Source organism: Alternaria ventricosa (assembly GCF_023758065.1).
Source record: "Alternaria ventricosa strain BMP 2768 chromosome Unknown scaffold_1, whole genome shotgun sequence".
Classification (NCBI taxonomy): Eukaryota; Fungi; Ascomycota; class Dothideomycetes; order Pleosporales; family Pleosporaceae; genus Alternaria; species Alternaria ventricosa.
The window spans coordinates 1,164,389-1,178,456 of record NW_026055681.1 but is presented as its reverse complement, the minus strand read 5'-3'; the positions used below and the strand labels follow the sequence as shown (position 1 = coordinate 1,178,456).

At 53.7% G+C, this 14,068-nt stretch overlaps 7 protein-coding genes across 7 annotated transcripts; 5 read left to right on the top strand and 2 right to left on the bottom strand.

Annotated features, from left to right (window-relative positions):
* Nucleotides 1-2,202: 2,202 nt before the first annotated feature.
* J4E93_000396 (uncharacterized protein) lies at nucleotides 2,203-3,256 on the top strand (the record flags this gene model as incomplete). Its single annotated transcript, XM_049338356.1, has 2 exons — nucleotides 2,203-2,439; nucleotides 2,495-3,256. 2 exons carry the CDS (start codon nucleotides 2,203-2,205, stop codon nucleotides 3,254-3,256), a joined length of 999 nt encoding a protein of 332 aa, XP_049204241.1.
* A 486-nt stretch (nucleotides 3,257-3,742) lies between these two features.
* Nucleotides 3,743-4,747, top strand: J4E93_000395 (uncharacterized protein; the record flags this gene model as incomplete). The annotated part of the gene is made up of 1 exon (XM_049338355.1): nucleotides 3,743-4,747. One exon carries the CDS (start codon nucleotides 3,743-3,745, stop codon nucleotides 4,745-4,747), a length of 1,005 nt encoding a protein of 334 aa, XP_049204240.1.
* Nucleotides 4,748-5,052: 305 nt separating this feature from the next.
* Nucleotides 5,053-6,014, top strand: J4E93_000394 (uncharacterized protein; the record flags this gene model as incomplete). The annotated part of the gene is made up of 2 exons (XM_049338354.1): nucleotides 5,053-5,589; nucleotides 5,640-6,014. 2 exons carry the CDS (start codon nucleotides 5,053-5,055, stop codon nucleotides 6,012-6,014), a joined length of 912 nt encoding a protein of 303 aa, XP_049204239.1.
* Nucleotides 6,015-6,654: 640 nt separating this feature from the next.
* On the top strand, nucleotides 6,655-8,199 carry J4E93_000393 (uncharacterized protein; the record flags this gene model as incomplete). The annotated part of the gene is made up of 1 exon (XM_049338353.1): nucleotides 6,655-8,199. One exon carries the CDS (start codon nucleotides 6,655-6,657, stop codon nucleotides 8,197-8,199), a length of 1,545 nt encoding a protein of 514 aa, XP_049204238.1.
* A 1,756-nt stretch (nucleotides 8,200-9,955) lies between these two features.
* Nucleotides 9,956-10,906, top strand: J4E93_000392 (uncharacterized protein; the record flags this gene model as incomplete). Its single annotated transcript, XM_049338352.1, has 1 exon — nucleotides 9,956-10,906. One exon carries the CDS (start codon nucleotides 9,956-9,958, stop codon nucleotides 10,904-10,906), a length of 951 nt encoding a protein of 316 aa, XP_049204237.1.
* A 697-nt stretch (nucleotides 10,907-11,603) lies between these two features.
* J4E93_000391 (uncharacterized protein) lies at nucleotides 11,604-12,501 on the bottom strand (the record flags this gene model as incomplete). The annotated part of the gene is made up of 2 exons (XM_049338351.1): nucleotides 11,604-12,209; nucleotides 12,265-12,501. 2 exons carry the CDS (start codon nucleotides 12,499-12,501, stop codon nucleotides 11,604-11,606), a joined length of 843 nt encoding a protein of 280 aa, XP_049204236.1.
* Nucleotides 12,502-13,107: 606 nt separating this feature from the next.
* Nucleotides 13,108-13,916, bottom strand: J4E93_000390 (uncharacterized protein; the record flags this gene model as incomplete). Its single annotated transcript, XM_049338350.1, has 2 exons — nucleotides 13,108-13,740; nucleotides 13,794-13,916. The coding sequence occupies 2 exons, from the start codon at nucleotides 13,914-13,916 to the stop codon at nucleotides 13,108-13,110; spliced, it is 756 nt and encodes a 251-aa protein (XP_049204235.1).
* Nucleotides 13,917-14,068: the final 152 nt, after the last annotated feature.

Here is a 14,068-nt window from a genome sequence, read left to right as displayed (position 1 = left end):
AAAGATGCTTAGGTCGAGCTGCTGTCTTGCTGGAGGAATGGAGTAATCGGGGAGGTTTTTCGCCGAAGACAAGACCTTGCGGTACTCGCCGTGCCTGGATTATAGACACAAGAACCATGTCCTCCTGATGTCGGAGTGTCCCGAACATGGGTACAACCGTTCGTCTGGTGCTGAGGGAACCACGTTGGTTACAGGGTAGCATGAGCATTGTTTTCTCAGGTACCGTCTTGCCAAGGCGCGCAGCCGCACCTGGCCGCGCTTTCCCTCCCAACCTCCTGATGTCATCTACCTCTCACAGCTGCCAAGCTTCTTGCTGAAATTCTGTCAAACACGGCATTCGCGTCGCTCGCGCATGCTTTCGTGTTTTGTTCCCCATGTGTCCGAGAGCCTTGTGTCAGTTATCGCGGCGTTTCCAAAAACCGCCGTACCGCGATTCCATCGTCAAAGCGCGGCGCTGCGTCCTTGACCACACGTGGAGGGCTGTTTCTTGTTCCTGGATATATCGCATACCTTACATTGGTCTTCAGCGGTCTCCGTTTGCCGCTCGATGCCTCTGTGAAGTCAGAACCTCTGGAATACAAGCGTTTTTGCACTCCAGGGCTGGACCTGATAGTGTTGCGTGCGATCTCCACCAGAAGCTCGCTCGATAAAAGAAGAAAGAGAGCTGATTCACCCGCAAGTGTATGGGCCAGTAAACTGAAGAGAGCGATTCGACAGTGGTAAAGAGCTTGCCAGGTGCTGGGCTGGTTCTTTGCCGATCTTTCAGCGATCAAGCACAACAATGGCGAAGTATCAACCACGGTATGGATCAAGACGCCATACAGTACACGGTGAGGATTTGAACGATGAACGGCAACATCACCAGGTCCTGACTAGTAGGTGGTGCCCCCTTTCTCCAACCCTCGCACCATCTGATGTGCATCAAGAGGCGCATCGGAGGTGAACGTCCAGGGAGGACATTCCTGATCAGTCAGCGCTCATCTTGTATTTGCCCTGAGGCTTGCATGAAGTAGTTGTCATGAAACACACAACCTGCTGTATGTATTGAATATTCGAGTTCTGGGCGGACCGATCGTCCCGTCCTCAGGGTTGATTTGTGAACGCCAAGGCACTGAGCCGCGGGCTCGGAAAGTGCTGTTGGCTCGTGCGGCCACCAAGGATCAGCACAATCCCTCCAACTGATCATAACGACCCAGATACAGCATCGTCACGGCACTCACTATGACCACTCTACACGAAAGCTCCTGATGCGTACACATTGGATCTAACGGCGAACTTCTAGCGCTTTCGTCTGTCCCCAAATTGGGCATCTTTCGACAATGCGACGCGCGCTCCCTCGCTCATTTCCACCCTCCGCAGGCGTCTGCGGCATGACGGAACATCTTGACGCCGCTTTTCAATACTATTCTGGGCGGCAGGACATGGCGTTCTAGACACTGAACCGAGATGAGGGTCACTGGAAATATTCCATGCTTGCTCCACGTGTTGCGAGGCCCGAGACGTAAAGTCACAGCGACTTCATGTCAAGTACATACCGCCGCATAGCGGCCTTTTCACAGTGTCAGGAGACTTCTAGCAAGACGATACCGAGGCTCTCGGGCTTCGATGGCTCTAGAAGGGTTTTCGCTAGATCACCCGAAGGGATGTCCTCGCTCATGTTTCATGTCGCTTGAATCAAGAACCCAAGATGCTGCACCTAGAACCGATCGTCACAGGGGAAGTACAGTGTCGCAACACCGCCTCTTGGATCCTGCATGCTCCATACGGTATAGCTCTACGTTCACCTGTCACGCCAGCCTCCGCCCAACGGCCCATCTGCTTCTAACGGCGGCTCTAGCCCCCTCCAAGCACTAGTGCTCCGTAGGATACGATGGCATCTCATGTTTACCTGCACGTCTAACCGCCGCCACGTTCCTGGTGGCTGTTTTAGGCGGAGCACTGAACTGACATGTAATCACCAAGCGAGATGGCGATGTCTTGGGACAGCGACTCGGTGTATGGAAGGATTCAGCAAGTATAAAGCCCACGATGCCTGCCTTTGTGAGAAGGGTACGCTTGACGCTCAACACACTCGTTCTCTACACGTTCTTTTCCAGTCTTTGAATTCTTCGATCTCTACTTCGTCGTCCTCTTCAGACAGTCACTCTTTATAAGAACAATTACTCAACTACCCGATCAACACTTCAAATTCCCTCGTCTAAAATGAAGGCCTCCATTTTCGCTCTCGCTCTTGCCGGTGCTGCTAGCGCCCACACCACTGTTTACAGCATTTCTGTCAACGGAAAGACCCAGGGTCTCGGAAACGTTCAGGGCGGATACATCGACTCTCCTCCCAATAACAACCCCATCGTTGATGTCACCTCTAAGGCTATGGAGTGCAACGTAGCCAACATCAAGGCTTCCAAGTCCGTTGCCGTCAACGGTGGTGATGAGATTGCTGTAAGTACCTCTATGATATCCTCTGAATAGAACAAGCACTGACGACTTTCTCCAGGTTGAATGGCACCACAACAACGCTGACGCTAGCGACGACATCATCGACCCATCCCACATGGGACCCATCACTGTCTACATGTCCAAGGCTGGCTCTTCCATGTCATGGACAAAGATTGCTGAGGACGGCTACGACGGCAAATCATGGGCTGTTGACAAGCTTATCAAGGGCTCATACACTGGCAAGCCAGGACAGCACAAGTTCACTCTGCCCAAGGTTGCACCTGGCGAGTACATCATCCGCCCCGAGATCATTGCTCTCCACGAAGGTGATCGCATTGGCGGTGCGCAGTTCTACCAGGAGTGCATCCATGTCAAGGTCGGTGGCTCTGGCACCACTGCTCTACCCGCAGGTGTTGCTATCCCTGGTCATCTCAGCGCTCAGGACGCTGGTGTCCACTTCAACCTCTACGGGTCATACTCCAGCTACCCCATCCCTGGCCCGAAGCTCTGGAACGGTGCCGGTGCTGCTGCCCCTGCTGCGCCTACCACCAGCAAGGTCGCCGCACCCGCCGCTACCACCACCAAGGCTGCTGCCCCTACCACTACTAAGGCTGCTGCTCCTACCACTACCAAGGTCGCTGCCCCTGCTACCACAGCCAAGACCACTCTCGCCACTGTTGCTAAGCCTGCTCCTACCGCTGGTGGTGCTACCGCTCAGAAGTACGGCCAGTGCGGTGGCCAGGGCTACAGCGGCGCTACCAGCTGCGCTTCAGGCTGCAAGTGCGTCAAGCAGAATGACTGGTACTCCCAGTGCTTGTAAGCACTCGTCTGAGTTGCGGGCGTTATGAGGACACCAAAAACGTGATGCTGGTGTCTTTGTGTGTGGTTCATGATGGACTTGTTTTTGCTAGATTTTTGTTAGTGTTTAGTAGGCTTTGCCTCCTGCAATAAGCGGCTTGAGCGTCGCTGCATTCGATTCTTATGTACATACATAACCCTCACGACGAATTGGATTTGATGCCTTTTCGGCCTTACCAGTCTCGCTGCTCGCCTTCTGCCTACACCTACTCTGTTTCTTGTTCCGGTGATTTCACGGTTGTCAGAAGAGAATGTGAACAGCTCATATGCGACGAATCTGGTTCTGCCTAGGTAGCTCAAACACGTGATGTGAGAAACCTCGCGTACCTGGCTAGGTGGCTGCCTGAATTGCAATACTTCGCGACTGACACTTTACACATTAACTCTACAAGCGGACGTTTCGTATGCGCTGAGATAGTCCACCATGCATCAAGATTATCATATCAGCATGGGTCCCTCAGGTTTTGCCACTGAAGATACATGTCAAATCACGGTGCTGCGCGGCCACGCACGATTCGTCGTCAAAGTCGATGTCGCGCGGGTGAAGGACACAATTTTTGGTAGAAAGCTGCTACAAGAGATGGAGCTTCGGAAAGGGCGTTTGCGGAGCAAGACGAGGGACAAGCCACTTTTCGACCTGATGCATCAACACTGCCAGTCTCTTCTTGAGAGCTTGGCTCCGCGGACGTCACTCCAGGACCTTAGCCTTGAAGCCTTTCTCCACTCGCCTACTTATGATCTAGAGTTCATCCAAGGAGACAGTGACGAGGATGTACGGATCGTGGGAGAAGACCAGTGCGCGTACACGCCAGCTTTCTTCACCTCCCCTATGCGCACCGCGGACTTGCCTGGACCATGCAAAACACTACGTCACTTTGAGGCGCGCAGCGTTTGGATAGCGCGCACAGCAAACGAGGGGAAGAATCTCGATGCAATTCAGGGCAGAGTAGTAACGGCAGAGGGTGTCCCGCTTTACTTCAAACCGCGAATGGAGCTGCGTGAGGCAGAATTCGAGCGTGAGCTCCGCGTGCTCAGACGCATCGACGAAGCCGGTCTGGCAGCTCGGCTCAGAGTGCCCAGACTGCATGGTGTGGTGGTGTCGGGCGAGGCTACCATCGGCATGTTGATGACACTGATCACTTCATCCAGCATGGGGACCCACTTGCGAAGTGCTGGCCTTCAGGACAGACAAGAGTTGCATAAACAGTGGGAAGAACAACTCACAGCCATCGTGCGGGCGCTCCACGCTCACGACCTTGTGTGGGGCGATGTCCACCCGATGAATATTGTCGTTGACGAGGAGATGAACGCTTGGGCCATTGATTTCGGTGGGATGAACAATGTGGAGTTCGTGGATGACGAGAAGCGCGAGACCATCGAGGGTGACTGGCAGGGCCTCAGGAGAGTGTTTCAGGAGTGGCTTCCAGACGCAAAGAGACGGAGCAAGTGGTAGTGACGGTGTATGGCGCAGAGACGTCAGCTGTGCCACGTGTGTGATGGTCCGGTAACCCCAGTGCGCATGTCACGGCGTGTACCTGGCTGTGTTGGGACACCCGGGCCAGGTCAAATGCCATGCTTGACTAAGCCGGCTATTTGCGCAACAAGACCCTGAATCTCATCATTTCGCCGCCGACACTCGGACAACCGTGTCTGGGCCTCTGCGGAGATTGACAAGTCTTAAAACATCACAACATGCCTCACTTTCACCTGCCCCCTTAAGTTCTTCTCCAACCTCATGAGAGCTCACAAACCACCATCATGATCGCTCCTTCCTGCGCCTTTACCCGTGTCGGCTTGAGGCGCATTCCGAACGCCCCTTCCCCTCGGAACAGCAATCCCGGCACCTTCGAACGCGCACGCATCAACGTCCACCCCTCGAATGTCGTCCGCAGGCCACATGTCTCGAGGCCAAACACAGCAGGCAGAGTCGCGGACAATGCGCAGACGATTCCTGGGCCAAGCTGGCTTTGGCTCCAGCCCATTGTCGGGCCCTTCCGCGCATACGGTCGCGCACAACAAAGGAGGCCGTACAGGACGCAACTCATATCTTCGCTCGTCATATACTTCATCGGCGACCTCGTTGCGCAGACCATTGCGCCCGAGGAGACCCATAAAGTGGCAGAAGATGCGGACGACAAGGGCTGGGTTCAAGAATGGAGCGACGGCCGTGACTGGGCCCGAACAGGGCGAGCGCTGATAATTGGAGGAGTCAGCTCTATCCCATCGTTCAAGTGGTTCATGTGGCTGTCAAACAACTTCAACTACAGCTCCAAGATTCTGTCGCTCTCGACCAAGGTATGTGCCTCTACTTAATAGTCTGTGGACGCTTGCTCATTATCCGATAGGTCTTCATAAACCAGGCGTTTTTCACACCACTATTCAACTCCTACTTCTTCGGCATGCAGTCGCTTCTATCCGGCGCTACGTTACCCGAGATCGTCGAACGCATCAAGAACACAGTGCCAACAAGCTGGATCAACAGCTGCAAAGTCTGGCCCATGGTCACGGCATTCAGCTTCACGTACATCCCGATAGAATACAGAAGCATATTTGGTGGTGTCATTGCCATTGGGTGGCAGACTTACCTTAGTCTGCTCAACACAAGAGCCGCGGCAAAGGAGGGGAAGGAGCATCTAGCGACACACGACGCACCCGTAACCGTCCGAACAAACCACGCTAGAGTTGAGCATGGCATGTTCGGGCAGAAGTGCGCTGCGTAGACCACCTGCGAAGCCAATTTGGAAGTCTTGTTGCTTCGTTGCACAAGGCGGCCCGCCATACGACTATTGTCGAAACATTCGTTTGCTGAATTCACGGCGACCTCTATTTCCTTTGTTTGATTACAATAATCACAAGACGGTACATTATGCATTAGACGGAGTAAAGGGTTCGGTCGATACCACGGGCGCTGCATAAAGAAAGCGCGAACGAATCAGTCATACCATTGGAATTTTATCTATTTTCGCATACTTCTCGCTTGCTTTTCTGGCCTTTCTTCAGCCCCTAACCCACGGCCCACTCAACAATAAGACGTTGTACGGCGGTTCTCGGCCCGAGGCTCTAGCAATACCCACGCGGCACCCACGCGGCTCCCACTCTGCTATGCCAGACGCACGTCATTTACACGAAAGAAGGCCTCTTGGGACGATAAGATCCGCTACAATTGCGACAAATGTCTGAATTAGGAGTCAGCACCGTGGCAAGCGTCGTGTGATGTCATCATGTCGACCGCTGTAAATATGAACACGAAAATAATTCAAAACAATTTGTACATACGCTTCGCTTCTAGACAGCACGTCTAAACACCTTTGAGACTCTTTTCGTCACCTTTTCCATATTCTGAAATACTGGATCTTTATTATGTCTAACTCTGCAGGCCGGCGCATAGACGAGGAGGCCAATACATCATGGCGCCAACGCTCTGAACTCGAGAAGATGGCCGATCTACCACAAAATCTGGACGATGAACTTGCACGACTTGACAAAAATTTTTGGATCTCCGGTTCTAAACTGAAGGAAATTGTTAGCCGCTTCAGGGAGGAGTTAGAAGAAGGCCTCACCAAAGACAAGCAAGAGGGCATTCCTATGAACATCACCTGGGTGCATAATCTGCCTTCGGGGAAAGAGAAGGGAACGATATTGACTATTGACCTTGGTGGTACGAATCTGAGGGTTTGCAAAGTAGATCTGCATGGAGATGAAGGCGGGAAAGAAGGAAATGGGAAGCACAGCATGGAGCAAGAGCAATACAAGCTACCGGAGGAGATGAAGACTGGCGATGCCGATAGTCTCTGGAACTTCGTTACGGAAAAAGTGGCGGCATTCATCCAGGACCACCAACTAGATCAACAATACACCGCGGAGAAGTCTATGCCATTAGGTTTCACATTCAGTTACCCAGCGACACAGAAACGTATCGACCACGCAGTTCTACAGACGTGGACCAAGGGTTTCGATATCAAGGGCGTAGAAGGTCAGGATGCCGCGAAGCAACTTCGAGAGAAGCTGCAAGACAGGAAGCTGCCGGTCGAGTTGATTTGCGTCATCAACGATACCGTCGGTGCCATGGTGGCCTCCGCCTACAACGACCCCGAAACAATCGTTGGCGCTATCTTTGGTACTGGCTGCAATGCAGCTTTCATGGCCAGCCTCTCAAGAATTGGAAAACTGGACTCCAACGACGACAGAATCAAGGACGCGTCATCCTACAACGGCGCAACGAAGGGTGAAGAGAAGATGGCGATCAATTGCGAATATGGCGCCTTTGATCAAGCCAAGCGTGTGCTTCCCCTTACAAAGTACGACGAGCAGATCGATGAAGAGAGCCCCCGACCTGGCGAGCAGACTTTCGAGAAGCTCTCTGCTGGCCTGTACCTAGGCGAGATCTTTCGTCTCATATTAGTCGATCTTCTAGATCGCGATCTCGTTTTCAGTCAAGCCTCAGATCAGGGACTACAAAAGCTGCGTGAGCCATACAGTATCGATACAGGCTTCCTATCTCAGATAGAAGACGACGAGTCGCCCAAGTTCACAAAAACACGCGAACTCTTCCACTCCACACTCTCGATACAACCCACAGACGTCGAGATCGAACTCTCGCGAAGACTAGCTGAGATGATCGCTGTACGTGGTGCGCGACTGTGTGCTTGTGGTGTAGCTGCCATTTGCACCATGGAAGGTATCGAGAAGGGTCATGTAGCTGCTGATGGAAGCGTGGCAAACAAGCATCCAAAGTTCAAGAGGAGATGGGCTGAGGCTTTGGGTGAGGTGCTGGGATGGAAAGAAGAAGACTGTGGAGGAGATGGCCCTATCACAATCACGAGCGCGGAAGACGGGAGTGGAGTTGGTTGCGCGATCATCGGGGCTATGGAGTTGGAAAGAAGGGCCAAGACGAAGAGCCGCTGAGGCAGTGAGTTTTTGATTTTGATGAAGAACACATGCTGTCATAGATCAACACGGTGTTGACAGAATGTTTGCCGTGCTCCTTGCTTCTTGGTTGGCTCGAGCCTAGCTGTACCGCGCTCATCTACCGAGGTACTTACGCAGTCAACACATTGAGGCGGAGTGGTAGTTCATCTTCAACCTCGTTAAGTACATGTGTATCAAATTCTATGGACAGTGTGCGTCACCAGACCTGCACTGCTGATCTAGAAGGTCGTCAACACCCACTATGCTTTTTCCTGGTTCGCCCAAGGTACGCCAAGTCGACCTCGGCACATGAAATTTTGAAGAAGGCACGATGTGTTCACGGAGTCACCTTGAAGCGCTCGTCCGTTCAGCTCCATACACAGCCTCCTGAATACTAGCTCATGGCTACGTTCTGGTTGCGAGGCCACCCGGTACGGCTCGGCGAGAAGCGAGCTCAGATCTTGGTACCTGAGATGGAAGGATCAGCACGTGTCTCCTGCATCTCCGCTGTTTCTATAACAACTCCCAGTTCTCAGATTGCTTTTGATGCTGTTCTCCGCGATGGTTCACGCTGCGCACTAAGGCGTTCAGATCTAGATGCGTTGAGATCTGTCATGGACCCTGGATCTCAATGCCAAACTTCACTAGTCGGCGATCTCGGTCTGCCGCCCACGGTTCACCCACAATCCGACGCACATCTTACCCACGGGTGCCAAACGGCACGTCGCGCCCCCGCAACCAACCAGCGATCAACTTCACCAACAACGCGCCGTCATCAAGCTAGTGTCGCAGAGTTGCGTGGGACCTGGTCACGATGTGCGGTGTGCTGTTGGTTGTACCGCTGGCAGAGGGCGTGTGGGCCCGCAGGTACGGTGGCATGAGGTGTAAGAGTGATGTATGATGACAGGACCCGTGGGGAGGTTGTTTTTCTATCTTTTTGGAATATCCGGGTCTGTCAGTGTCGAGGCACGCAAATGCACAGGTTGAGGGGCGGTGCACGGGCAAGTGTACCGGCGCGGTGAGCCTTTTCGTCGGCGAGCTCGTGCAGATGCCATGATGCAGAAGAGGCGGTATATAACGTGGAATCGACTTCAGCGGTCAAGAGCACACAAAGTCGTTATCTCTGGCTACCGCGGCTACCTCCCAGGCGACGATCTTTAAACATAGCAGAAAGTCCAGCGCATTTACTCACCGGACCTCGCTTACCGAGACACCATCAAATCACCAACACATGGCTGGCGACTACCAGCTCCACACCGCAACTCCAATCCGCTATCGGGAAAACTTCGGAGTCACATCCGCGTGCTCGGCACGAGGCCACACCCACGCGATCACAGGTCAAATGTTCGCGCCAACACCATATGACTGCACCACGCCCCCATGGCCAGTACAAACCAGCCCTTTTCCGAATTTCCCCGTGCAGCAAACCTCGACCAACACTTCGCCGGCATCGCCTTTCGCGGACCCACGTCTCCCACGACCAGCGCCTCGTGAACACTGCCTGCAAGATGACTTGTTCTATGCATTCACACGAGACGCCTACTTATCCAGTGAGACAACCGCCGCGAGCCAGGTAGCACGAAACTTGCAACTCTATTATCCTCCACAACAGAACACACATCGTACTCTCCCATTACCGAGAGTCACCAAGCAAGGGCCCTACAACAACCACAATAACAACAACAACTTGCACTTCACCAACCCGTTCCAACCCCTTACGCCACTCACACCTTCAACTCCAAACCATTTCAAGATGGCAGTCACAAGCAGACCACTCCCATCATTGCTGCCTCACTCCGGCCCCATGGCATCGAAACCAGAGAGCGCCGCTCCATGGTCGTTCCCAAACCTCAAGAAGAAGCGTCGTCGCCGGGCAAGTCAGATCTTCAACATGAACTTCAGCTTTGGCTTTGGGTCTCGGCGGAAGAGTCAAGATCGCTCCCCTGACGTCAGCCCACGCACATCCATATCGTCGGCTTCGGGCTCTCCAAGGTCGGGGATAGAGGAAAGCTGCAAAAGACAAAGAGTCGATTCAAGAGCAACAGATGCTGAAGCTCTATTCGCCTCCGAGAAGAGCAGTACCGAGAAGACCTTGCCAGTCTTGGCGCCATCCACACGGTGTGACAGCACGGGTGAAGTGCATCCAGGTCAACTCGTCGACTTCAGCTCCACACCTGTTCCTGTCGCACCGGAACCCATAGCTGCTCCTGCGCCGGTTCCTGCTCCCACACACAGCAACCCAGCAAGCGAGTTCGAGCTTCGCTTGAGTAGCGACACGTACCACGACTACCTCGCCACCACTCAACGACGAAGATCCTTCCCTGCCGGTGAGTGGGCAGCACGACGAGTCCGCGAGGAGTTCCAGATGCTACACAAGCTCGAGAAGCTTGAGACCAAAGTCGAGGACCCCTTCAAGAAGTTCAGGGAGTCTGCGAAGAGGCTGTGTACCGTTGAGCGAAAGACAAAGACGTCAGCAATCACCTCTTCCAACATCATTGCACCAGCACCCGTTGCAATGGCATCGAATATGCCTTGCGAACTCCACCGTACACCAAGCGACCCAAGCACTGAGGCCTTCCTGAAACATGTTCGCGCAAGTCTCGATGCGAGAAAGAAGGAGAACAAGATGAGCGAGCGCGGGCGCTCGTATTCGATCTTTGAGGACGAGGTTGAGAAGGGGTTTCTGGACGACGCGCCATTATAATCATCATCCCTGAGCTGGACTTGCGGGATTTGTATCAACGATTACATGTTTGGATTAGGCATTGTCGCATATCGACACCGGCGTTTTGAGGGTCGGATACCCGTTGTATATCCTCATTTTAGCGTGCATATGTGCTTTCCAGAGGTCGTCTGGTTGACTTGACCTCTGATGGATGAATCAATACCATTTTTTACCACACCACAATGACTTCTCCGCTTGCTTCTTTGCTCTTGTGACTTCTCTTTCCAATTGCTGCTCCTTCTCACGGTCTATAGGGCACCCGCAAGTACACCCCATAACGCTACACCGATATTTCCAATAGCAAAGTACTGAAGTGTAGTGTTCTTGAATGGGTCTATTGTAACGATAGCCGTAACGGTAGTGATGAGGGCGATGAAAATGGGGTAGATCGTGAGTCGGAAGACGGAGTAGGCGAAGAGTGGCAGCATGACTGCTTAGTGTGTGTGAGGAGCGTATACGCAGAGAAATGAGGTCCAAAAGTGCGAGACAGAGACGTGAATATGAGATAGAGCATGAAAGTGGTGGCAGAATACAGAGAAGCGAGGCCTCCATCCCATGGTACTCGCAACCCAAAAGGTGTCGCGCATCCATCCAGGGACAATACAAGAGGCACTCCAAAGCATTCGAGTGGCAACCTCAGAACACCGCATCCAACACCCTTTCATCATACCACCTCCTACCGACTCCTCCACCTAACACCCCCAACCCACTTAACCCACCCCTCAACACTCTCCCTCTTCTCGACATCCTCCTTCACCCCACCCTCCTGTATCAACTCGACCGTATAGAAATTCTTAGCCAGTTCCTCATTCCCCGCAAGTCGATGCACAAAACTATGACAAGCCCTACACAACCACGCCACGCTATTCAACTTATCCTCTGTATGCCACCCCCGCTTCCGCACGCGCGCATGCGCTGCTTTGGGAATGAGATGGTGGTATGTCAACGGTACCCAGTCTCTGCTGCAGAGCTCGCAGGCGGTGGCGCGCGTGCTGCTCCATATTGGGGGCGGGGCGGTGACGGCGGTGATGTACGTTGTTAGGAGCGGTGTGAGGAGGTTGTGTTGGTCGATGGTGTCGGAGGTGGGTGGGAGGAGGCCGTAGCTTTCTAGGCTGTCGATTGCGGTGGGTGGGATGGTGTGCAGGAGGGCGGTGGAGGTTGAGGACGAGAGGGGCGTTGTGTAGAGGTCTTGGAGGGTCGGTGAGTCTTTGAAGATGGAGTGCGTGAGCGTGCGCAGTTCGGCTGGGAGGAAGGGGAAGATTAGGGTGCTTAGGTACTGGTTCTTTTGTTAGTGAGGTTCTAGGGTAGGTGTGTTCATGTTTGTAGGGATGGTATACTTCTATGAATTCTCCTAGGTCTTCCGCATCCGTTTCTTGGTCTTCTACCACCGTTGGTACGGGCTCGTGCTTCACGACTTCATCCTTCCCACTCTTCGACCCCTTCTTCGCATGTCTTTTCTTCTTCGGTTTCGGTTTCTCGATCGGTGCAGCCAGAGCTTTGAGGACGGGCTCGCTCAAACAGTCGCGAAAGGTTTCGAAGTTAGACTGTTCCTCAGCAGGTATCGGTTCAGCCATGCTCAACACAGTCGTAACGCGATGCGCAACGATACGAGAGGATCTGTACGTATATGCGCATGATAGGAAGCATCAGTGGCGCCATCGCGATGTTCATATAGTGGAGGGAGTGATGACGAAGTCGTGAACCTTCGCGTTCGCGAGGCAAGGCACTAACTCGCGGGGAAGCACAAGGGCGGCTTGAGGGCTCACGGCTCAGCATACGGACTCGTATCTGCCATCGAATTTTCTAGATGCTGTGCAGTATTAAGGCCGCCTGAACGTGAGATGTTGGGTATCGGTCACATGGCGTGCATCTTCTTAGTCTTGGTGCATTGGTCACGGCAAGCAAAATGGTGTTCATGGCTCGTGAACTTGCATCACATTTGTTTCTTCTTTGGAACATCCAGCAGGCTACATGGTATACACCATGCCGCCGTCCTGTACTCGATTCTATCATCGCATCATGAGCATCGACCAGTAACTCGAAGTGGCTACGCCGTACGCGAACCGCGCAACCCATAAGCGTGGAACGGAGTGCGTTCGCACACATATACCGGCATCCGGGCGTCGCAGAGGTAACTGGTAACGTCGCGAAAGCTCCAAGCCTAACAATGACTGTCAGACTTAGGCCTTCTTCTTGCCGCCCTTAGCAAGACGGTCCGCCTTGCCCTTGGCCTGCTCCCGCCGCCTGTTCTCACGGTCCATGAGCTCCTTCTTCTCCTTCTCCAGCTCAGCACGCTCCTCAGCCTCAGCCTTCTTCCGCGCCGCTTCAGCATCCCTACGCTCGCGAACCAGCTTTAAGCGCTCAAGGTCGGCACGAGCTTGCTCGGTCTTGCCCTCAGCGTGTAGTTTATCGTACCGGTCCTTGCTGGCTTGTGCCTGGAGAGCCTCACGCTCGCGACGGGACAACTGGGACAGGTCTTGCTGCTTGCCTTTGCCCTTAGCAGCGGCAGCAGCGGGCTCCGCATCTGGGTCGACAGGTGCCTTTGCGGCTTGTGTACGGGCTTTCGCAGTGTGGTTTGGGTTCGCGGGCATATCGTCGTCTTCCTCTTCGGAGGAGTCGGTGGGCATATCGCCTGCCTCGGGGGTCTTCTGTGACTTCTTCGCGATCGCGGCCGCCTTGCGCTTCTTTGCGAGTTCGCGACGCTGCTCGCGCGTCAGTTCTTCTTGTGCGGGCTTGCCGTCCTCGTCGCCAGACTCTTCCTCAGAAGATTCTTCCTCTTCGGACGACTCTTCGTCAACCTTGTCGGGTTGTTCCTACAGTTGTTTGTTAGACAGTCTTTGTGACTTTGGGTACACCAGGTACTTACACCCCACATGCCGACGACCTCGCCATCTGCGTTCAGCGGTTGTAGGTCGCGTGAGAACTTCTTGCCGCCTCCGCGCTTGACCTTGTTGAACTTGCCGCCGCGGCCACGTCCTGCTGAAGACATGCTGTGTGTCTGAGTTGTTTGTGGAGGAGTGGAAAGTGTTCGGTGACTGCTTGCAGCTCGAGTCCGTATGCTGATCGAGGGACTTTGTCGGTATCGAAGGGTTTGGGGTTGCGGTTGAGTGTGTAGTTCTTCTCGCAGTAGTCCGAACCGTG